This window comes from Pavona decussata, unplaced genomic scaffold (genome assembly GCF_977016875.1).
Source record: "Pavona decussata unplaced genomic scaffold, jaPavDecu1.1 SCAFFOLD_81, whole genome shotgun sequence".
Taxonomy (NCBI): Eukaryota; Metazoa; Cnidaria; class Anthozoa; order Scleractinia; family Agariciidae; genus Pavona; species Pavona decussata.
The window spans coordinates 449,147-473,866 of NW_028145499.1; the positions used below are offsets into that span (position 1 = coordinate 449,147).

General features: G+C 38.7%; 2 protein-coding genes and 2 pseudogenes across 3 annotated transcripts in view; 1 reads left to right on the forward strand and 3 right to left on the reverse strand.

The window, feature by feature from the left end:
• The window catches only part of LOC146476074 (microfibril-associated glycoprotein 4-like), a 140,902-nt gene that overhangs the window by 38,937 nt on the left and 77,245 nt on the right, over positions 1-24,720 (reverse strand). The gene's annotated exons all lie outside the window — the stretch shown is intronic.
• Positions 60-18,270, reverse strand: LOC146476076 (uncharacterized). The gene is made up of 9 exons (XM_085115043.1): positions 18,188-18,270; positions 8,856-9,118; positions 8,164-8,278; positions 7,602-7,724; positions 6,822-6,944; positions 5,339-5,461; positions 4,370-4,486; positions 299-676; positions 60-142 (listed from the first exon to the last, which is right to left on the reverse strand). The coding sequence occupies exons 1-9, from the start codon at positions 18,258-18,260 to the stop codon at positions 60-62; spliced, it is 1,398 nt and encodes a 465-aa protein (XP_084971169.1). The 5' UTR covers positions 18,261-18,270.
• LOC146476077 (uncharacterized) lies at positions 10,527-11,052 on the forward strand (annotated as a pseudogene).
• Positions 21,037-22,707, reverse strand: LOC146476078 (uncharacterized; annotated as a pseudogene).

A 24,720-nucleotide genomic window follows, 5' to 3' on the forward strand; every position in this document is an offset into this window, starting at 1 on the left:
TCTATCAAATAAGCAGCCTTTTGTTACTTAATCTGCGAAATAAAGTGAATAACAGACAGTTAAACATTCAGGGAGGTATCAAGAATACTGTCTATAATCGCTTTTTTCATGTACGGAACATTGCTATTTTTAGTTCTTGTATCTGTTAAGAGTTTGAATTTATCCTTAAACAAAGCGAATATTTTGAATGAATGAACGTTCTCATTAATTAGTATACATATTTTTAAACAAAACTTCCAAATAACTCTGATTGAATATAGCCTTATATCTGATTATCCAATTATTATTGTATACCTACCTTTGTATGAACCAAGACTCAGCTTGTATTTGCTTCCCTCATCACCAACACCAAAGGAATTGTACTCAGCATATTTTGTATTGTTCCTGAGGTCTTCAAGATCCACTCGAAGCTTGTTTGGGCTTTTTGTCAGTCGATGAATCTTGTCCAATCCGAGCCAAAATTCGCCATTGAGATTCCCAAAGTCTCGTTTGTAGTCGTCCCAACCGCGGTAGAAATCAACCGAGCCGTCCAGTCTCTTTTGAAACACAGTCCACCCCCCACCGGCTGTTGTTTGGTCACAGTACACATCAAAGGCACAGCCATTGTCGGGTTTGATCTTGTAAACACCGCTGAATCGCTTACCAGCTTTGTAGAGTTCAGAGCAGCTCTTATAAACTGAAAACCAAAAGAAATCAGGAGAAAGTTAACCGCACTGTACTGAGATTGTGTTACAAAGAGTAGTCAGGTTATTTTACATACCTTTTAAGAGCGCCTGTCCGTAAAAATCAAACTCATCGCGGCGAGGGTGGAAAATTAAATTTCTTTCATATTATAATGTTAGATAGGCTAGGATATAACTGAAATTACTGCCTAGTTTTTTTCTGTGAAATATCCTTTTATATCAAAGAAAAATGCAAATAACGAAAATCTGTTAAAATCGTCATTTGAGCGCTAAATTTTTATACGGGTTTGAGAGCCTCGCGTGGGAAAACAAATTATTCCACCGCCTTTAAAACACTCAAATATAAAAAAGGCAGCGTTTACACGAACGCGGTTTCATTTGTAACCGCATCGCTTTCGATGCGGTTACACTTTCTTTCTACACGACGCCGGTTGAGACTGTTACCGAAACTTGGTCGATTTAAAAACGCTGACAAAAGTGGAGCGTTTTCAAAACGATACGTTTTCATCTGTAGTGTAAACGGCGAAACCGCATCGATTTGAATACGGTTACTATTATGGCGAGAAATTTCACTTGGGCGCGAAGATTCAAAATGGCATGACGATATGTTTATGAATTAGTGAGTAACACGGACTGGTTTTACACCAATCTCCTCCCACGCGCTTTCCCCACCCCACTCCTTCCCCGGTCCATGAGTAGTAACATTAACTAGTCCGTAAGTGTCGCCCATCAGGTTGAAAACAGAGCACTCTTTCACATTTCATACTGCATTCATTAGTCAATAGGAACCGATTCTGCTCCTCCCTTTAGTTACGTTAACAGACCACCATAACCTGTTACTAGCCCTATCCACCCGTCAACAGACAGCACACTTACCTGCAGCGTTATGTCTATCTATCTATCTATCTGCCAGTATGTCCAGTCCATTAACTTACCGGTCAAAATTTATAGCGTTTGAAAACTCTTGCGCAAGGCCAAATGACACCATCGAATTCACCATTTCATAATCTGATAAGAGAGCTCGGTGAATTGAGGAAAGAAATTCAATCTTTGGAAAAAAAAAAAACATCGATTGAATCTTCGGAATCTTCGGAAGTCTAGTCGTGCCATGAGCCAAAACAAGCACATTGCACCTGCAACATAACTCGTGACGCATAATTTCATACGTGTTCCACATGATAAAAACTTTCATCCATTTTTCAATTGAGAATGAAGCTCCTATGAACAGTCTTTTATATAAGGTTTTCAAACTCAGTGAAACTACATTTGCAGCACTAACAACATAAGAGTTGCACAGTTTCAAGGTGAAATCAGTAAACAGTACAAGTGCGCAGCGTGAATCGTGAACTTGTAAACAAAGCCGGATATGAAACTTTATGCAAAGATTTTTCAATAAAAAACAAACGCGCATGATAATATCTCGTTGCATTCAGTCATAGTACATTTGAATAGCTTTATTTTGGTGTAAGAACGATAATTTTCCGTTGAAGAAAACCGTAGTTATTGATTTTAGAACATTTCCCAACTTAAGTATCACCATTGCACATTACCACATTGACATGGAGAGAGGTACACGCACTGGAAATGTAAGGAAATCTAAAAGTGTAGCTACTTTCGGTAGTATGTTTTCAAATAGTATAATAACTAAGGTTTTAGAGTGTGGTTTTGTCTTTCAATCCGTTCAATATTTCGAAAGATACGAATTTTCAACACTTTAGTTACACGTAAATGACTTTCGCCTCATTTCATATCCACGCAACATGATAAAAACTCGCTTCCAGTGTTGATATAAAAATGAACTTCTTATCAACATTATATTATACAACATTGAAACTAGAATATGTAAGGATTTCAATTTAATAAAACTATATTCCTAGCATTACAACGATGGAACTTAAAGACTTTCAAATTTGTATCAGTGAACAGTAAAATTCCGCAGCATGACCCGCGGAACTTTATGCATATTTTTCAATTAAAAAAAACTGCAACGCGCATTATAATATCTAATTGCATTTCATAGTAAATTACATTAGCTTTAGTTTGTTGTAAGAACGAGAATTTTAATATGATTCAAACCAGATTTATAGATTTTTGAACATTTTGCATTTTAAGTACCACGTAGCGCGCATCAACAGAGAGGCCGTTACGCGCACTGGAGATGTAAGGAAAACTAAAAGTGTAGCTACTTTCGGTAGTACATTTTTAAATAGTTATTAAATAAGGTTTTAAGGCATGATTTCCGTCTAATAGTTCAAAAGATATGAATTTTCAAGCTTTTGGTTACACGTTAATGACTGACGCACTATGTTAAGCCTGGTGAAAAAATGAGAATGATGAATGATTTTTTTTTCTCAAATCACCAGGCTTAACATTTTCCATCACATTATTTCCATTGCGCATATGCCACATATTGACATTCCAATCCTAGCAGTATGCAGGATGTTTGTCCCATGAACCCAGTTTAATGGCCTTAGCTCCCACGAGTCTCCTGTAGCTCAGTGGTAGAGTATCCGAACTAGTAATCAGAGGGTCTTAGGTTCGACTTCTGATAGGAGCACTTGGATATTTTCCGAGTATGCCTGTGTCATTTACTGATGAATACATCATTCTTATATGGAGGTTATTCGCTCAAGGATAGAGCATCCGAACTAGTAATCGGAAGGTCTTAGGTTCGACTTCTGATAGGAGCACTCCGATATTTTTCGAGTATGCCTGTGTCATTTACTGATTAATAATTAATTCTTATATGGAGGTTATTCGCTCAAGGACAGAGCACGACAAACTGTTACTCAACGACTACAACAGAAGTTTTCATTGTGGGAACCAAACAACAGTTATCGCAAGTTAATATCTCTCGTATCAATATGGGTAACTCTACTGTTTCTAGATCGCCAGTTATCAGAACCACTCCACTCACATAACTAAACTGTGTAGCGCATCATTCTATTATCTTCAAAACATTAGGCGAATAAGGAGATATTTATCACGTGACCCCACTAAGACTTTAGTTCATGCTTTTATCTCAAATCGATTGGATTATTGCAACACTTTTGCTTTTTGGACTGCCTCATTTACAAATTAAGAAGCTGCAAAAGGGTTCAGAACACGGCTACAAGGCTCATTTACAAACATTTAAAGTTCTGTTAGTTATATCACGCCGTACTGGCTACCAATTAAGAAGCACATCGAATTGTAAAATCTTGCTCGTTATTTTTAAGGAAATAAATGGTATTGCACCCAACTACATGAGACAGACGTATTAGACGTAAAACACCCACTTGATGTGAACTCAGGTGTAATCATAGTATTAGGTTGGTCATTCCGTCCGGTTAAATGCTTTCCACCCTAAGGGCTAGAACATTTGCTTCATCTGCGCCCAAACTTTGGAACAGATAGCCAGATCAAATATGTAATCTTCAATCCTTATGAGCTTTTAAAGGAAATGTTAAAACATACCTTTTTTAAACGCGCTATTTTAATATAAATTTATAATATATTCTCAATTTTATTTAATTTGGTGATGTAAAGCGCATTTGATCAATTTTAACTATTAACATTCATTAAAGTAAAATCTTATGGCCTGAGATTCTTACAATATAACAGACGTTAAAGCCTCAAGTAAAGGACATAGTACCAACCAACAGACAAACCAACAATCAAACAAATCATGCAACCTTAACCTTTACCGTTTTGTCCGTCTCCTGTCAATCCAGCTTTGCATGTGCAATTGAATCCTCCCTTGGTGTTATTACACACGGCATCATTACTACAGTTGTGTGTTCCTGTCACGCATTCATCTATATCTGAAATGAGGTGAAAAGGATGGCAAAAAATTATTTAACGGAATACCTCTCGCACCTGTGGGTCCATTCCCAACTACAGCATCTCCAACAACACTAAAGAAACATTACGTGTGATAGCGGTACCTAAAAATTACCTTCAAAGTTGAGAATGTATTAGCTGTAGCACTCGGGCGGACAGTGGGAAGTAATGCCAAGCCCTATCTCAGATGTTCTAAGGGAGATTTTGCAATTCACCTGACATTTTAAGCAGTCGTTTGACCGTCTTTTTAACACAATTTTTCTGGAAATTACTTGAAAGGTTGCGGAGATGTGTTTTGACAAGTAATATAAGGTAAAGTAATTTTTTGGAATCAAAGTGACACTATCATTAACTCGCGGATATGGCGATGGAAGTGGCCGCTGATGCTATGGGTTTAACTAAAATGTTGCTTTAATTTATAATAGTTTGGAATGGTCTTTGAAATGTAATAGTGACGGTGATGTACTTGCGGAGACGCTCTAAGGGATCTTCACGCGTTTGTCCCCCACGGGGAGTAGGGGGGGAAGTAATGCGTTATGAGCGCAAGGAGGGTCTTCACCATTACATTACCGCAGGAACGCTTGTTGGAAATTTTGAATGAAACGCCTAAACCAGCTGTGAGTGGCTTGAGTTTTGATACTATTTCTTATCCTTTTAAAAAATACATTTTAGATTTGATCGCGGGCAATCCTAAACGAAATCTTTACGAGCAAAAATACTGGCTTTTTAGCGCGGAAGACCGTAAGCGAGACCCAAATCTGGAATTTACACCCTAAGCGAGACCAGCAACGTAGCTCTTAAAGGAAATATACGAAAAATGCCGGAATCTTCACCTGTACAGTTTTGTCCTTCTCCGGTGAATCCAGGTCTGCACGTACAATAGAATGCCCCCTTGGTGTTATTACAAGCAGCATCGCTACTGCAGTTGTGTGCTCCTGTTAAACACTCGTTTATATCTGCAAGAAGTTGAAAAGCTTACAATTAAGAAAAAAAAATCTGTTCAGGACAACGAATTCCATCTCTAACGATACAAAAGACAAATAGTACATTACCGTATGTAATAAATTGCAACCGATTGGATGATACGTAAGTGTGTACGTATCTAATCTGTTTTCAGGAGCCACTCCTCAATCCCTTTCATGCAATTTCTATTAACGTCCTTCTTAAGTAGTTTGGAAGATATTTGAGATGAGTTTTAATGCAAAGGGTGAGATGAAGCGACTTTTGAAATATTAAGGTGAGTTTAAACCCATGTCAATGTAATTGAAAATGTGCCTGAGAAGTGCTAAAGTGATACATTGTGTGACTTTGGGTAATTTGTTTTTCAAAAAGGCGTGTTCTAAACTTTCAAAGCCTTTTATATTGGTTCAAAAAGTCATGCAGTGTTGCTAATGAAACCTTAATTTGGGATAATCTTTCTTTAATCAGGAACGGTGTTCCAATAACACCCAGGATGGATTGTTTGTTTTCTTTGAAGCTTTTCTAATTAAAAAATTGTCAATCTAGGGCCGCCTCTTAAAATATTATCATGTCATAGCGGCTGTACTTGCGCAAATACTAACCAAGGCTAAATTATTGGTAACCGACAACATCCCGAGATAAAGCAGTTGGAGGATAAAACTAACCAATGTAATGGCTGAAGAATTCTGTTGTCTAATAGTTAATAAAACTCACGTAGAAAGCCAGACTGGTTCTAGAAGATTGGATAAGTGTGTTGCAATATAACGATGGGACTCGGAAAAAGGTTTTAACTCGTTAAGGACAAATGTTATGGAGCCGACGCTCAGTGAATTCCAACTGAAAATTTATACACAAAGTGACAGTGAAGAAGAAAGGCCTTTTGAAATTTGGAATAAGATCTGTTTCTCAATTTTTTTAGCGTAGCAAGCGGGATTCTATATATCATACATTTGTCCACTGAAAATTTACTTAAATTATCTCCGCAAAGTGGCAGTTTGGTTTAGTGATTACAATTAATCAAAGTTTTACCGAAATATAGAAGAAAAAATCTTTTCGGAATCAATGATTCTGTGCGAGTAACCAAAAAAATGTTAAATTACACCATGCTTTTTCTTTCATCATTACATTTGTAAGAAAAAAAAATGAATGAGCAATGTTTGTCACTCCCTGACTTTATTTACAGAATAGTGAATAAGTAGCGCATTGAAAGAATGTCAAGCTTATGTTTCCTTGCTCAATTTTACATCCGTTAAGATATAATATTAAGTCCTGAGAATTATTACTTCACAGAAAATGAAGTCTCCTACAAAGAGCACAATTCTCAGGGGCATAACAAACAAATTATGGAACCTTAACCTGTACAGTTGTGCCCGTCTCCTGTGAATCCAGCTTTGCACGTGCAATTGAACCCTCCTTTGGTGTTGTTGCACACGGTATCATTACTGCAGTTGTGTATTCCTGTCACGCATTCATCTACATCTGAAACGAGATTAAATGGATGACGCATGCTCGCAGATAATCAAAAAGTGCACTGTCTTGCAGATCATCGAATATAGCTGTCAAAATGGATAATGCTCGCCCGGCTGCAGCAGAGAATTAGGTCTATTAACTGGGCAAGTGGGCAAGTCAAAATATTACCAGTAATCCCCAGGCCCAGGTTGTTTAAACAGCGGATGTGTCTATCAACAAAAACAACAGCAAAGTTTATCCAGTGGATAAATCACTATCCAGTGAAAAAAATGTACTCCAACTATAGGGACCTATCCGCTGGATGAAGTTAATTGCTCATTGAGCAACTGAGGCCTGGAATACTAAATAATCAGTAACGAAACGCAACTTGCAATTATTCTAATTTCGTGTACTAAAAAATGTAGGATAAATTTGATATTGGCTTTAATTATTCAGAAAGTGCAAAAATATTGTAATTATGCTCCAGAAGTGCTTTTATTTAACATTATGCTCGTTTTCTCCAATAAAGCTGGTGCGATGCTGTCTAATTTGTGAGTTATGTAAAATGAAACAAACAAGCAAACAAACCAACAACAACAACAACAAACTTTGCTACATTTGCCCGTTACGGAATGGACACTGGTTTTGACTTTTAATCCTTAACGAACAAAGTCCTGCCATTTTTACCTGAACAGTTGTATCCGTCGCCAGTGTACCCTTGCTTGCACGTGCAATTGAATGATCCTTGGGTGTTGTTACATACGGCAAAGTGGCTACAATTGTGTGTTCCCGATGCGCATTCGTTAACATCTGCAGTAATAAAGGGAAACACCGTCGTAGAAAGATGAAAACCGAGGGAAAAGAAAACTAGTAGACCATCAGTGTCCGTTTGGGAAATGAAATAAATTAAATCTAATTTTTTTTTTATTGCTGTACTAAATTGCTTTTTGTTAAGATTTATGAGTGGCTGGTCTTAGTTAATTAGTTAACGTATTTGTAGTAAACTTTTAAAGTAATAGAAGCAACAAGACTGTCAATTATGAGATCTTCAGGAGGAGCAATTTGCCCGACGGAATCCGGCTGTTTGCGTCTTTAGCGTGTTAGTTTCATTCACGTCACAAAAGCAATGATATTTCACTTCCATGCATGGCAAATTATCCAATATTTGCTACTATTTCTACAAAGAACGTGTTGGATTTCCAGAAGAAAACTACTAGATGATTGAGAAAATCCCCCCCCCCCCCCTTACCCTGTTTGCAGTGTGCAGACATAAATCCAGGCGGACACAAACACCGATATCCTTTGTCTGTGAACCCAGATTGGCAGGTACCACCGTTATCGCAATGGGCCCTATCACAAGCACTCTAAAAAATAATAAAAATAAAGTATGAATTGTAATTTTAACAGAGATGAACCATACTCGTTGCTCGATAAAAAATTGTAATGAGCAAATATTTAGGAGGAGCACTCTAAAGAATAAAAATACTTTAAGCTTAGTATTCGCTTACAACAAAATTTTCAAAGGCGAAAAAAAAGAAAAGGGACAATATTAGGGAACCGGTTATAACAAGTTTGTTCGAGGAGGACCCACCTTGTCAGCCGGATAAAGGAGTTATCGAGGACACCACCTATCTCATGAACATTGCCTACAAAATTTTATTGAGTTGATACATAAATATTCAGCTAGCAAGAGTCATCACTGCTAGATAAACAATGACAATGAGGTTTGAATCTCATCCCCAGGATAGAGGGGTGGCTATGCAATAAAGCACCATCACTTGAGGTTGAGAAAGGGGGTGCAGGCAGAGACCACCATCTATTCTGTAGTTGGGTGGGTTGTGTTCGGGTATAGTAGTTTTGACTACTTCCCTAAGGCAAAGTACGAAAACCTGGAAAGAAATAACGGGAAAATAAAGATGATGATGAAGAAGAAGAACTTACATCTGCCCCACGGTATGAGAAGCCCTTTGTGTCTACAAACTCCCCATCATGTCCTCGATGAGTGGCGTTATTCAAGTCACATCTGTATGTTCCCTTGGCACTTGCTGTATAGTTAAAATTAATACTGACGCAGTTGGGTTCATTGTAACAACGCAGTTCACAAGCATCTATGTCTCGGACTTTGACAGTGGTTATGTTGTGATTCACCAGACGCTTGTTAGCAAAGAAGAAAAAAGAAGGGAAGGCCAATTCACGACATTCACCTGAAAGATTCCAATTAAATTGAAACTGATGAGACAAAAAGTGAAAAGTATGATTTTTTTTTGGAAGGACCTAGATCAGAAAAAGTTTGTCCTCACAGTGGTTGGGCGTTTTCAAAAAGCCTACGTGTTGAAATACTTGCCTAGAAAAACCAAACGAGACATGCGTTGAAAAAATTACAGCTGAAATAGTCAATCTTTGGAATGTCCTGCTTTCTTTGACAGGATTCTTTCACGTTTCTCTTAAGGTTACTGTATACCTTTAGAGGTGTCTCTCGTCCAAGCGTTGTAGCGCGTGCGGTTTAAACTGTTGATACTAAACCCATATATCAAGTTAGAGCTTATAGAGCGGGCTATCAAACTATACCAACAGTTTTGAAAAACAAAAATGAATTGTCGAATTTTTCGCCTCTAAATGCGAGCAAGCTAATCACCTTTTACAAGCTATGAGTCAAAGCGAATTTGATTTTTCGCTAATTTAATTTCCTCCTCAGTTTCCAGAGCCAAAGCACTTAAAAAGCGTGTCTGCGTTTTGCCATATTCAATTGGAGTGAGAAGATACAAAACATTTCGAAATAGGATTTAAAAAATGTGGAGTGATCGTACAAAAGTCGCTCTCAGAGAAAAAATATTTCGAAAGAAAAAATCGTAGGCATGTTTTTGTTGTTTATATGTTTAACTAGCTACTGCCCAAATTTGAAGGCAAACGAACAAAGTCTCTTTGAGTTTTAGCTCTTTAAAGTGTTAACTTCAAGTGAAAAAATTGATTCGAGAAAACAGCGCTAAAAATCGACAATTCAATTTATTTCAAAATTCTTGGTACAGTTTAATACCCCGCTTTATAAGCTTTAATTTGATATAGGAGTTTAGGTATATACAGTTTAAACCGGACACACTACATCTCTTGGACGCGAGACACCTCTAAAGGTATACGGTAACCTTAAGGTGTCGGGGTAAGTATACCTACCTTACCAGAAATTAGAATAAGATGAAAAACTATCCCAGTTACATATATACACAACTCAAGCAGCCATAAAACATCAAAAACAAACAAAATGCAAAAAAACAACAACAACAACAACAACAAAAAAAAAACAAAAAAAAACAGGAAATAAAAATGGAAAAAAAAAAAACGAAAACAAAACGTACAAATTCCAATCCCAAATGCTGTATTTCAAATTGATTTACAGCCTTTTAAAAGACAAAATGGAATTTCTGGCGTTTGATTGCCAATGAATTAGCCAGAAATTTTAAAAATACTTCTGCGGCACGAGAGCAACAGGGTTAGGGCCTGGGCCCTTTAGTAAAGATGCATCACAGGTAAAGTGATGTGAGTATTTAAGCTGTTGATTGCACGACGGCAATCATTCTAGGCCGGCACCATCTACGCTGTTGCTCAGTTGATTTCTCGATGGAGCAATCCCAAGTTGAAAGAATCGTGGATGCTGCTATAACTAAAAACAACGAGAGCCTTCTCGACTCGATGAAGGAAATTCTCAATAGTTCCTTGTCCGATATCAAGAGAGCAAATACTGACATGGATGATTCGCACCTTCGTGAGATTGAGAAATTAAAGTTCGAAGAACCTCGTCGGTTCAAGAAGAAAGCCAACGAAGACCAATATAGATTTAATTCGAAGCTTACCGATGTACTAGGGGAAGCGAAATCTTCGTGCTCTGCTCAAAACTTGGATAAGGTCAAAGAATCACTTGATAAAGGTGAGAACTTGCTAGCTGAGAGGCAAAAGCATATTCTATTAGCCGATAAGTCAGACTACGGCTGGATGGTTATCCAAGAGTACAAAAAGAACGATCTTGCTGATGATTCTGACGACGAAAAGAACTGAAATAATCAGGGCAGAGGAGAGGGCGAGAACCAAGCAGAATTCGCTGAAAACCAAGTCAAGAATGACTGCTTCAAGACGCGAGTTTCCTTAAAGCCAACCTGTCGCGGCTGTTTCCAATACGGCTGTATTGGAAATAACTTTATATATCCTTTGAGGCCAATTCCAACCATTGACATCCAATTCAGAAACCAAACGAAGCCAGGATGTTGTTTTGCTTGTAACAAGCCAGGCCACTGGAGGGCGCAGTGCCCGCTGTTAGCTGCTACGCCCCGTGCATATGGCTGGTATAAGAACGCTAAAAGAAAGAAGAAAATTCCAGACCCTAGTTTTGCTATATAAATGTATTAATAAGGAAGCCCCAAGGTACATAGAAGACTTTTTTGAGATTAAAATCTGAAACTATAATTTAAGAGGGTCGGGGACACTTTTAACGCTACCCAATTTTAATCTAGAATGGCGCCATAAGTCATTCTCATTTCTAGCCGCAAAACTTTGGAATTCGTTACCTACGTATGTTAGAAATGCCAAGGATATTTCTACTTTTAAATGTCTTTTGAAGAAGCAGGTTTTTAGATAGATTTAAAATTTAAGTAATTTAAGCAATTTTTAAATTATTTCTTTTCTTTTTGATGCTTTTCGTTTCACGCACATGTTTTAACGAGTTTTTATCACTCCTAGATGTAGCGTGGGTAAATAAAGTATTGTTGTTGTTGTTGCAGGTCAATAGAGACCTTAAGATCGAGGTTTTGTGGCATTTCCTGCGCACCGCGAACGTCAAGAAGTCATGTGACCAGTGCCTTGCCGTCAGGTTTGCGGTTTGAGGTTCACGCTTGTACGACAAGACCACGCTCTAGAGGTACGTGATTTACCGCAAGTTTTTTTGCACCCTAAAACATCACTATCCCACGTTTGAGAGGAAATACTACTTTTTAGAACTATTTCGCTTATTAATTATCGAGTTCTTTTTCATAGAAACGTAATTTTGAAGACGATTTATTATTACTATTTTATTTTTTGACTATTCCTGTAAAGTAGCTGGTTAGCTAAGTGTTTAGTCACGTTAATAAACTTACTTACTTACTTTACTTACTTACGATTTCTCAAGTGAACGAACGAATGAATTGAAAACAAACATGGCGGCCGGCCGGCTATTTGTTGCTGGAACTGTTTTACCAGTCGGATTACTTTGTGGTTAAACTACGATAAACAAAGTAAAATAAAAGCAGATTTCTGATGATATGTGAATGCATACTAGAAATAAGAAATCGAGATCTTCATTACTCGAAGATGAGCCTTCAGAACTGCTATTATCCGGCTGCATAACGTCCAGCACATCTTTGTAGTCTTGTCTGATTTAAAGAGGGTCAGTGATTTAGTGTTCTGCTCTCATTAATCAATAAAATCCAACAAACACATCAAAATTCACATCTCACCTTCGAGCATCAGCCATCTTGTTTTTGTACTAATTTCTCATAATTCACCAGTGCTATCACCCGTGGATCTTAAATCCCAAATATGGGCAGACAGCTAACGTGAAAACGCTAACCGCAAACCGCGGTTTGGCGTTTGCGGTAAGATGGCCAAACCTCGATCTTAAGGTCTCAAATGACTAGCCGACCACGACGACGGAGAAGATCAAGGTGTAGTTGTTTCTAATTTTTCCAATGCTTCTCCTAGTTCTTCAAACGCAGTAGGCAATGTTCTTGAGGGCGATCTTCTTGATTCAGATTATTCATCGTCGCTTGTTACTGTTAAGTCTTTGACACTTAGTGAATTTGATTCATGCCAGTCTAAGGTTTGTTCTGTTCGCGGGAATCTAGGTAGGTGTTATCAAGAATGGCAGAAAATTGGTGCTTCAGGCTTTATTTTGAGCGTCATACGTTATGGGTACAAAATTCCTTTCATTGATTTTGCACCCCTAAGGTCTGCCCAAACAATGGCTCGGCACTGAAGGAAAAAGATTTTGTTTCTGAGACTATCTCTGATCTTCATAGGAACAAATGTGTAGAGGCTCTTGAGCATCCAGCCGCTATAATTAATCCACTTTCAGTTTCTATTCAGTCTTCAGGCTAGAAAAGGCTAATTTTAGATTTAAGGCATGTTAGTTTGTACATTTCAAACAGAAATTTAAGTGTGAAGATCTTAAAGTGGCCCTCAAGGTTAGGTCTAAAGGATTCTATTTGTTCAAGTTTGATCTTAAGTCTGGTTATCCCCAGGTAGAAATTTTTCCAGATCACAGAGAGTTTTTGGCGTTCGCCTGGGATTTCGACGATGGAGTATTGAAGTATTTTTCAGTTCGCAGTTTTACGTTTTGGTTTGTCGTCTGCTCCCTATTTATTTACTAAATTGTTACGTCCTGTAATTACCTCATGGAGGTGTAAGGGCATACCTATGGTAATTTTTCTAGATGATGGGTTAGGAGGTGGCGCAAACACTATGAGAGGATTTGTTAAAGTTTGGTTTTGTTGTTAATAAAGAGAAGTCCATATGGGAACCAGTTCAAGTTATTACCTGGCTGGGTACTGTTTTAGACACTAATCAATGCGTTATTTCTGTTACTGAACAGAGAATTTCAAAGTTAAAGGCCAATATTTATTCTGTTCTCAAGGGAGACTCTATGATTGCAAATGTGAGAAATTTGGCAACTGTTGTAGGCCAGATTATATCATTAACGCCTTGTGTAGGTAGCGTGACAAGAATCTTGACTAATTCATTGCACGCTGTTGTAAATACAAAAGTGTCGTGGAATTCTACTGTACAGTTGACAAAGAAGGCTTGTAACGAATAGTGTTTTGGAGTCAGAATGTCGACTCTCTTAATCGCCGTTATCCTTGGCTGCCTTTGTCTCAGCCAACCAAATTAGTTTACTCTGATGCGTCTGATCACGCATGCGGATCCTTCATTCAAAGTGAAGGCTAAATTTTTCATCAAAATTGGTCTGCTATTGAAAAAAAGTAAAGTTCCACATGGAGAGAGCTAAAAGCTGTAGAGTTAGGTTTGATCAGTTTTGCTCCTAGTCTGTTAGGTAAACAGGTTGCGTGGTTTACCGATAACACGCACGTTGTTAGCATTGTTCATCCTGCGAGTAAGGTTACAGAGCTTCAGGATCTAGCACTTAGTATTTTTTACGTTTGTGTTAGTTTTGGAATTTAGCTCGAGATGAAGTGGGTTCCCAGGGATTTAAATTCATATGCTGACCATTTAAGTAGGACTATTGATTTTGATGATTATACAATTAATGATGATGTTTTCCAAATTCTAGATTTTCGATGGAGGCTGCATACCATTGACACATTTGCATGTAGCTATATGCTAAGCTTTCCCGCTTCAATTCCACATTTTACCAGCCAGGTACCGAGGCTGTAGATGCGTTTTTACAAAACTGGGAGTTTGAAAACAATGGGTTACTCCCTTTAGTCTCGCAAGTTGCGAGAGTTGTTGATCATTTGAAAGTGCTTGTTGTTCCTATGTGGATGTCTTGGTATTTTGGGGTATTGCTGTGTAATGATGGACGACACTGGAACACCTATGTTCATGATGGGTTGTGCTTCCCAAATTTAAGCAACTCTTTGTGAGAGGTAAAGCTAAAAATGACATCTTTTGTTGTTAGAGACTTGTCCTTCGTAGTTGTCGCACTGTGCACTAGTTTTAAGTTGCCTGAGAGGAGAATTCTAACTGGATTCTGCACTGATGACAGCGGCTGTTGCTCCGTATGTCGCAATGGTTAGAGTCTTTGGTACATTATAAGTTGGAGTCTTTTGTAACTCCATGGTCTGAGTTCATGTTTGTTATTATTTGTACCATTTTGTTACCATTGTATCAAATGGGGGACAGCTTTATCTTTTGATTTGTAACTTTTATTTGGTAATCACAATAAAGTTACTTTGTTGCTTCTGATTTCTCCGTTTGTTTTGTTTTGTCTTTCGTATAGAGTTTTTCCATGAGGGTCTGTGGAAAGAATCTCCGTTTAAGGATCCAGATTTACAGTCCCTTGGCTCCAGGCTCCAGACGACCATTTTGCCAGCGAGGGCCCCTGGGACGGTTAACTAAGTGCCTCTCGTGCCTCTGTGGATTCCGCTTTTTATAGTATTAAGTGGGCCCGCGAGTCAGCGGGTCTTGTGTCCCCCACGGGTAATCCTTTAGTTAGCATGGTACGGGACGCCGCTAAGAGAATTTTAGGTACTAAAAAGGGTAATAGGAAAGAACCAATGTCTATTGAAATTCTCAAGGATGTAATCGATGGTTCTGACTTGTCCAATACCCTTCAGCTCAGGGATGTATGTCTTTATGTGCTTTCTTACGAAGGTTTTTTTTAGGTCGGAGGAGGTCACAAGGATAAGAAGGAGTCATATTAAGTTTTTCGAAAACCATATGATAATTAAGGTTGAGAAGAGTAAAACTGACCAGCTAAGACCAGGAGATGCAGTTGTTCTTGCGCGATCAAGGGGTAGCGTTTGTCCAGTTTCCATTCTTCAAGAGTATTTGAGTAGGTTGAACATTGATCCACACTCAGATGATTTAATTTTCAGGCGGCTGGTCAAAACCAAGTCATCTTATAAGATGCTCAGCAAAGACAAACCGATTAGTTATTCCGCTTTCAGAGATCATTTATCAAAGAGTTTACATAATGGAGTACCTTACCCTTCTGTTTACGGCACCCACTCGTTTAGGTCGGGTGAGGCTTATAAGGCTGCCAATAGCGGGGTAAACGATAGTGTTTTTCAGAGGCATGGGCGATGGAAGAGTGTTTCAGCCAAGGATGGTTATGTTAAAGATGATATTGCATCTAGGATTTCAGTCTCCAAATCTTTAGATTTTTAGCTTCAAGAAAAATGTCTACCTCTTCAAGCTCTTTCGTTGGCTTCTATGTGGTTTTCCTTTGTACATGTACATGTACAATGGTGCCCGACCGAAACATGCAAAATAAACCGAATGGTTCAATATTTTAGTTGTCTGTTGTGGAGTGAAGTTGAAATATGGAATTTCTGGCGTTTGATTGCCAATGAATTAGCCAGGAATTAAATATTTCTGCGGCACTAGAGCAACAGGGTAAGGGCCTGGGCCCTTTTATTAGTAAAGATGCATCACGGGTAAAGTGATATGAGTATTTAAGCCTATGATTGCACGTGGGCGTGGTTTTTTCTGGTACCGTTCTAACAGCAATGTTTGTTAGTGGTTGCTAAGCTCTCGGTATGTCTTATTTTCATGTGCTGTGATGGCGACTACGGAAAATGTAACGGTTCTGTATTATGCGTGGTTATATGGTTTTCCATATTATTTTACATATACGCTGGTACCCGGCAGAAGTATGCAAAATAAACCTAATGGTTCAATATATTAGTTGTCTGTTGTGAAGTGAGGCTGAAATTTGTATTAACTATTACCGTCGGGTCTGGTTGGATTTTTTAGCTGAGATTGATTTTCCGATAATGCTAGGCTGGGCTATTTTGCATTTTAAAACAACACATGCCTCTGTAAACATGTGTAAACCAAAGGGGACTAGTTCTCCGGTGTGAATTTGGAATGGCATTTTGGGAAAGGAAATGATGATTAAGTCCCTCCGAGAAGAAATTTCACTAAAACGAACCTTTGTGTGCCCCTGTTGTTATGTAAATTAACTTTACTATATCTGGCAAAAATATCGCAACAGTGTTTGACAATCATGTTTGAAGCTTTACTTTAAGCAAAGGTGGCATTGGTAGTCTGGGTTGGTAGATAAAATTTTGGCCAGAAAATGTTTCTTTATTTTTTTTCTTGAAATTTGTATCTTTGTGGGTGTACCGTTAACATAAACGTCTGGATAACTGGGAAAATGCAATTCCAGAGTTGACTGGCTTGCAGCTTTGCTTTAAGCAAAGGTGGCATTGGTAGTTTGGATTGGTAGATAAAATTAAATCGCCTTCGTCAACATTTCTTTGCTTCTTTAACATGCACGTAACAATTATTTTATTCGCGTTTGTTGGATATACAATAATTATGATAATTTCGTCGGACATCGCGGGCTACTTTGCGGGCTAAAATGGAGAATTCAGCGGGCTAAAATATATTTTAACCCTGTGCTCTAACCCTATAAGAAAGAAGAAAGTAGCTAGGGGCTATGAGGTTATGTCTTCCATTTTTCATGTTTTGTTAATATGTTTTTGAAAGTGAGATGGACTATCAAAGTCAGTTGGGTCTTTGGAGTGCAAAACAATAAGAACCTAAGAAAAATGTTTTGTTTTGTTGAAATCTGGCTGCAAAGTTCTCGGAGCATAATTTAAATTTTTACTGAGCTTGTTTATTAATTGAAGTCTACATCGTGAAGAGACAATGAATTTTTAGAAGCGATGTTTTATGAAAATTATTTGACATCGGATTTCCATACAGACACTGTTATTTCAAGACGTGTTTGCCTACTCGTTTGAGGTTTTGGGGGTGAAAAGCAGCAACGAAACATAATATTGGTAATATTAGCAAAATACTGGTAATATTGGTAAAATGTGGTGACGGAAAGTTAATTGTCAAGAAGACGGCCAAATAAGCAATTACCTGTCGTAGAGTTTTTTCCACCTGTCAACAGAACTCCTGAATATTTTAGAAAATGTTTTTATTTTGTCCATTTTGAACGAAAATTAGGTTAAAAGCAGGAATTTGTTTTCAACTTAACATTTCTAACACTCACAATAAAGGTATTTCAAGATAGGATGCACTATCGTCGATACTTGCGTACCTATAATATTTTAATACAAAACTGTAATAAGTCTAGATTATGCATAGGTGATGAAAAAATATATCCAACTGGTAGAATATTGCGTGAGTTTTGTAACAGCTAATAATCTCAACAACCATTCTGGTAAAAGAAGAAAATGAAATAAATAACAAACCTTTGTTGCTAACTCGGATTTGAAATTATGACATAAAAACTTGCCATATACGGTCTGGATAATTACGAATTCCGTTTTTGAACCATATCAATTTGAGCAGAATTTTGGGTAAAAGTCGAGTATATTATGGAAACTCTTAAACTGGAATATTTCGCGACTCTTTACTTTTCAAAGGAAAAAAAGGAATGAATTTTGAAACGTAATTTTTTTTAACCATGAAGGCTTTGCTATATCACAGCTTTCTTCTCTCAAATACGCAGTTGGTGCGAATTTTATCACTGCGTAAAATTTTTGAGCAAAACGCAGAAGCTGAAAAACAAAAAACAAGACAACTGCCAAAGGATTTGAGGAAATGAAACTTACCATCGAAGCAGGCGGAAACAACTCTCAGGGATAAGATCGTTAGAAAAACGTAATGCTGGGGCTTGGAATCCATGATTTTTTTTTTGTTTCTATCGTAGTGGCAGCGACAACTCGTCGGCTACAACTGTTGATTTTTAAAAGGAGAATGCAAACAGAAAGCTTGTCGATAGCAACTTATTGTTCTCAGCACCAGTAGCGTTTTAGCGTACCTGTCATTTTAAGCCAATAGAAATGCGATCAGCTCGCATCCAGGAAGTTCCCTCGTCCGTTGCAAACAGGAACTTGTCATTAGCTAACTTAATGACGCTATTCAAAGATGTTTCTTTGAATGTTAGGAGGAAGACAGCTGTGTCTGTTTTCGAATTTGTTTTGCAAAAAAAGTTGCGAAAAAAATAAGAAATATTAGAAAGAGAAGGAGAAACGGAAGGACACTCTACTTCATCACTATTTGAAACACTGTATTCAAGTGATCATTCCTCGGGAAGTGAGAACCGAAGGCCCGAGCGTAGCGAGGTTAATAAATTCGTCGGGCCGAAGGGCCGAGCGGAGCAAAGCTGCCCGAATTCGAGCGAAAAATATATTGATATATATATATATCGTTGAAGATGTCCGTGCTGTTGCCTGGCAACGATGGAAACTAAGTTTAAATTGACGTCAGACAAAGGAAGGGTTGCTAGGCAGCAACAGGTTGGAAGACAGGCTGGCGTCAGACGAGACTCATGTTTATTCATTGAGGGCTGAATGTGTTGATTCATCGAGCAGCGAGAAATGTTTACTATTGGTGAAACACGACCAAATTGTGATGGAAATGAAATGAACCACAGGAGGACGTACTGAGAGACAAGACAGTTCACCAAGGGAGATTGAACAACGAAACTCAGCGCGAGCAGCGAAGAAGAAGGAGACATCCGGAAACCACAGAGCAAAGACAAAAGACAACATCACTTCGAATCATCTGTCCACCCAGCCCTAGCTGAGCGAGGTTTGCGAGTCACGTATTTCTAGTTTTATGGTTATCATTGTTAACTAAGGTTGTTGGTTAATTGAAGGCTGCACTTTGAAAACAAGCATGGTGAATGTCGTAATTTTAAAGCATGCTAGTTCGTCTATACAATACAGCCTCGAAATTAGTTCGTTGGGTCGAAACAAAATTGGTCAAACTAAAACGACAAAACAAACGTGTACTTGACGTGAAAGTTTTTTTTCCCTGTTAAAGGACTCCTCAGTTTTTTGGTAAATACATTTATGTAGGTAATGAACCCAGCTTTTCCCTTTTCTCATCAGAATGGAATGCAAGTTTACTGCATGAAAAACTAAACTGACTTTTTTTTTATTAACACAGTAAACTGGTATCTGCTACATTAAGTAGCTGTTTGCGTGCTTTTATTTAAGGACGGTGCCTACTATTGTTACTGCGCATACGTTCTGCGCATCACGAGATACTCGGGTTTCTATGGGTGGTGCCTACTAATACAGGGATATTTTTTCGCGGTTTAAATCTATGCGGAGAAAACGGAACTTACCAAATGCTCTTGGTATCTCAAAAGAAAATTGGGGGTAGCCATGCATTTTTCAGAGATAATTAAGGTTCAATTTAGGAAAAAATCCCATACATTGCTTTATATTTTAGCGTTTTTTAGAGATATTGTTGCTTAATTTTCTCTGAAAAATGCGTGGTTACCCCCAATTTTCTTTTTGGATTTCAATAGCCCTTGCTAAGATCTGCTTTTCCTGCATAGTGGAAAACCGCACAAAAATACTTCGGTATTAGTAGGCACTGTCCTTAACGCTGGTATTTGTCTTGATACCTGTTTAAATAAGTAACGGTAATAAATCCTCTAAGGAATGAATATGGCGTGAGTTCACGAACAGTTATTCTCAACCCCCTTGTACACAACAGTGGAATTTTTCTCTCTCACGAATAGAAATATGCTTTTCCAGTGGAATCTATCCGTGTCCAATGGATACAATGGGCTCCATCGGAACGACTTTCAACCCCCCCCCCCCCCCCCTACCCCCTCCCCCGTACAATATGAGTGAAAATTTTCTAAGTCTCTCACGAATAGAAAATATACTTTTACAGTAGAATCTATTCGTGTCCAATGGATCACCTACTCTTATAGGACTTTTCACCACTACACTTCCAGTTTTCCAATTGAAAGCGAGGGGATACGAGTGGAGTCTAGTTGACAGTATTGGACAGCCCTCAGATGTCTTTCCCTTTTTTATACAAATGACAAAGTACGTTATTGCTGACATAATAATCATTAGTTATTCTTGCATTATTTTACTTGAGAATTATTGAAGCCCCCCCAACCACGTTTCATTTTACGCCTGCTTTCTCAGCAAACAAAAAGATCAAAAGACGAAAACAAAACAATTGGACAAGGTAGGTGAAGATGTTTTGCGTTGAAAATCCCACCGAGGCGCTGGGTTGACGGTTGTCCAATACTGCCTTAGTTTTAAGAATATAACAAGGTAGCGGCGAAAAAGGAGCTATTATGAGAAGGAAAATAATCAACAGCGATTCTGATTAAACGCCGCTGCAACAGGTTGTTTTGAGCACCTTTGCAAAGTTTTTCGTTTCCATCCATTTCCTTTAGCTCCTGTTTTACTTCACGAAGAAGTTTTCGATCTTCTTGTTGAGCCCTACGTAAAAGTTACTGTTGTAAGTGTAGGTGCTATGACATCTGGACACCGTCAGACGGCCTACAACATATAGATTACTTCATGGAAAGTGCACGCGTACGGTGTTTACGCACGAGTTGTTGACGTATCAGAAATCGAACGAGTGAGCGCAGCGAGCGAATGAGATTTCTGATACAAAACAGCGAGTACGTAAACACCGTACAAGGCACTTTCCATGCCGTAATTTGTTTATTTTATACACGCTGAGATTTTTCCGGGCTGAACAGGTTTGGTAAACATGTACACATAGCTCTCAAGTGTTTTATTGTTATAATGAAAGTACACAAAATGGAAGTACACGAAAATGTCACGTTATTTCAAAAATGAAAACAACAACAGCAAAATGGTTGGAAAAAGACAATTCATACGGTAATTTTCGTGTCTTAAAGTCATTTTAATCATTTTAGAAATCGAATATCAAGAATTTTCACACAACAAGTACAAAAATAAAATATACGAATAAGAACTGAGGATATGTAACCGCGCTAAAATCGTCTATTGCAAGGGAGGGCTATCTTTATCCGAAGAATCTAAAATGCGTTTCACACGCTTGAAGGCGTGCTTTCTTGTTGCTGAGTTTGCATTAGGTGACTGATTTACTGTGTTTATGGAAATGTAAAAGTGTCCTCCATGAAAGACTGCTCCACTAAATACACTTGCTTCATGCATTGTAGTACTGCTTGATGACTGAAAACTACAAGACAGAGTTTCAGCTTCACTCTCTGTAGCCAATGCTCGATGAGGTTTTGTAGCACGTTCAGTCGAGGTCGCAATCAGTATTTTAACATTTTTTTTTTTTGCTGTTGCTGAGATATGTGGCTATAATTGTTGATGCTTTGGGCATTTCTGTGGCCTGTGAGCTGCATTATGTGACTAGAAGGTATGTCGCTGTCGTTTAGTTTTTGTATCATGCGTTTACGAGCGCTGTGATTTGTCAGTCGTTCACTTGAAAGGCCTCCTTTTTCCGCCATGGTTTTCATCAAACTGTTCAATTTGTTCTGACCCATTGCACTTGATTTAAACCACAGTTTATTTGACGAAGGTCTTTTTGTGTAATTTATTCCGAGATAGTATGGCGCATCAGGTTTATTCATCGCGTCAGGTCACTTTTCGGAATAAATCTTGTAAAACCGTTTGCTGCTGCAAAAGCCTTCGGTTTAACAGCTCTGACATTACGAGGTTCCACTCCCGTTCTAGTTTTCGTTTGCCGTTCACAATACTCTAAGTATTCACTTCCGTCAGCTTCCATGTGAAGTTGCACGTCGCCCCAAGTCATCTGCCGATGTTTTTCACAGCCTCTCAGGCCAAAATGCACCGAATTGAAAAGCCACACTGTGTTTAGCAAAGCTTTGGCATTTGAGATTCCGAGTAAATTGTTTTCGTAAAGAATGTTTTCCTCCACATCAGTCAAAGCTTCAGCTCCGTTGGGTTTGTTCCCTTTTTCCTTCTTTTTACAGTTGTTTGCTGCGAGCTTCCAGGCATTTTCTCGCTTGATCAAACACAATGTCTTCGCCATAATACTCGCCGAGTACTTGCGTTCTTTTAAATACCGGTTGAAACTTGAAAACAACCCTCGAAGGCTTGATGATTCATAGTCTTGGCCATCTTTTCTTTTCACACTAACAATGAATTCACTAACGTAGCGGTTGAGCTCTTCTGGTTGAATTTCTTCAACTTTTCTTCGTTCGTTTTTCTCCAGCAGAAATGTTGTAAGCAGCTTCACATACCGCGAACTGCCTTTTTGCTCGAGTGATTTTGTTTTCTTGGTCGGTAATATATTCTTTGATGGGTTTATCCAACGGTTTCAACCTACTGCCAGAACATTCAGCCATCAGTAGTTGTTTATTACAATGTTTTAAACTCTTCTAGAAGTGTCCTGCGAAAAAGCCGAAATCCCGGCGAGCGAGAAGTTTAGAGCCGTAAAAAAGCTGGCGCCATCGACAAACCTACCACGTACATTGGAAATGTTGATGCGTTTTGACAGCCGCTTTCTGATTGGACGAAACGGGTTTCCCATATGTGAGAAAGTCGTTTCGCTGTTATCGTTGGCTGGGAGATTTTTTTGAACCGGGTTTTCAACAGATCAATTCTATCTGTAAGTCTCAGTATGTGTGAAATAAAGAGTTGTTCGAGTTAGGCGTTCGGTTAGAGTTGGCAGCACGCACAACTATCACAAGAAACACGAATATCAGAGTCAAGAGAGAACGTGGGCTCGCCATGTTTATCTCCACCAAATATTCCAAGCAATATAGCCGGTCACTTAGTGAAGAGTCTCACTGAAATTGCGATGATAAAACTAATTTGTTTCTTTTAACAGTTTTGTGGGCGTCAGGCAAGAGTTTTCACGTTTTCGGAATGAGTATTTTCAGAATGTGTTTTGCATAATATAACGCAGGAGAAATCACAGATCTAATCTGAAACAAAAGATACTTTCGATTTCTGTTTTCCTCAGCTACCGTTCCTATCCATCGCCTATCGAAACATTGTTTCTCTTTGTTCAAGTTTTCAACCTCGTGGAAGCTCTAACTTGGAACCGTAAAGTTTGAGAAAGAACTGGAGTGGTTTGGCTTTAAATGGCGAAGTTTTCAATTCCTCAGACTGATCTACATTTCAATTCTCGATACATTATTTTTTTTTTTCTGAAGCATCTCCGCGGGCCAGAATCTCAAATCCTCCAATCTGATTGGCTAATCGCGCGCTCGTAACCGGTCCAGCTTTTTACGATACGGACCACGGTCCGGATTTTTATCCGCGCTATTCGCGGCAAATTGAAATTATTGCGAAAGTTTACAAACAAAGGCAACAGTTACGCGTAAACAACTTCCCGTGGAAATATGTAACGAAAATATAAATTCTGAAGAAAATGGATTTAGACGAGAGTGTACACAGCGAAAGTGAATTTTACTACCCAGAAGAAGAAACCCCCAACGAAACGACGGCATTAAAATATGAAGAAGTTGAACAAGACAGGCAATTTAGAAAAATTCATTATTTTATTCACTCACTTCGCCCTGATAACACCAAAAAGAAGACAACTTACGATCTGAACATTTGGCGAAGATACTGTTCCTCAGTTGGAGAGACAAGAACCCTGGAAAACATTCCTCCTAACGAGCTCAACATTCTGCTGTGCAGATTTTTCATGGACGTCCGTAAAAAAGATGGCCGAGTGTACGAGCCAGGCACACTTGCATCCCTCCAGAGAAGTATTCAGCGCTAGTTCATTTGTATCTAAGTTCTCCAGCCATCGTCCTGAAGAAATGAAGAGACCCGAGGCGCCTTTCATCCTGGCAATAAACCACAAAAGAAAGCCTGCAGATCCGGTGTGGTACAGTCGAGCTCCTCTCGGAAAAAACAAGATCGGAGAATTTTTGACGAAGGCTGCGAAGAATGCAGGACTGCCTGAAAATGTAACCAACCATTCTGTGAGAAAAACCTGCATTTCAAGGCTGATGGATGCTGAAATTCCTGTTAATTATGTAGCTCAGCGGAGTGGACATAATTTAAAAAGCTTAGATTCCTACAAAACTGCTTCCGACGAACACCAGCGCAAGATGCTACTAAGCAGCGGAAAGAAATCTCCCGTCTCTTCAAACGATGCACCGCTTAATCAAGCAGTCGAAGCCTCGCAGCACCCATTCAAGCCGAGAGAAGACAAGCAAGCTTCTTCAGGCGAGGATCCCTTCACTGGTTTTTTTGCTGGTTCGAACATCAGTAAATTTGAAGGCTGCACGTTCAATTTCTCTTTCAATACAGCGCCTTGCAGCAGTAGTGAAAGCTCGGCTCGGTCAAAGCCGCGAAAACGCCACATTATCATCTCAGATGACTCAGACTCAGATTAACTT

Bases quoted from the DNA above. Each gene is read 5' to 3' on its own strand.
- LOC146476076 (XM_085115043.1), bottom strand. From the start codon at position 18,260: ATGGATTCCAAGCCCCAGCATTACGTTTTTCTAACGATCTTATCCCTG. The intron at 8,279-8,855 runs GTAAGTTCTTCT...ATTATTTTTTAG, and splicing joins TCTCATACCGTGGGGCAGAT to AGTGCTTGTGATAGGGCCCA. The intron at 677-4,369 runs GTAAAGGTTAAG...TTTGGTTTTCAG, and splicing joins GACAGGAGACGGACAAAACG to TTTATAAGAGCTGCTCTGAA.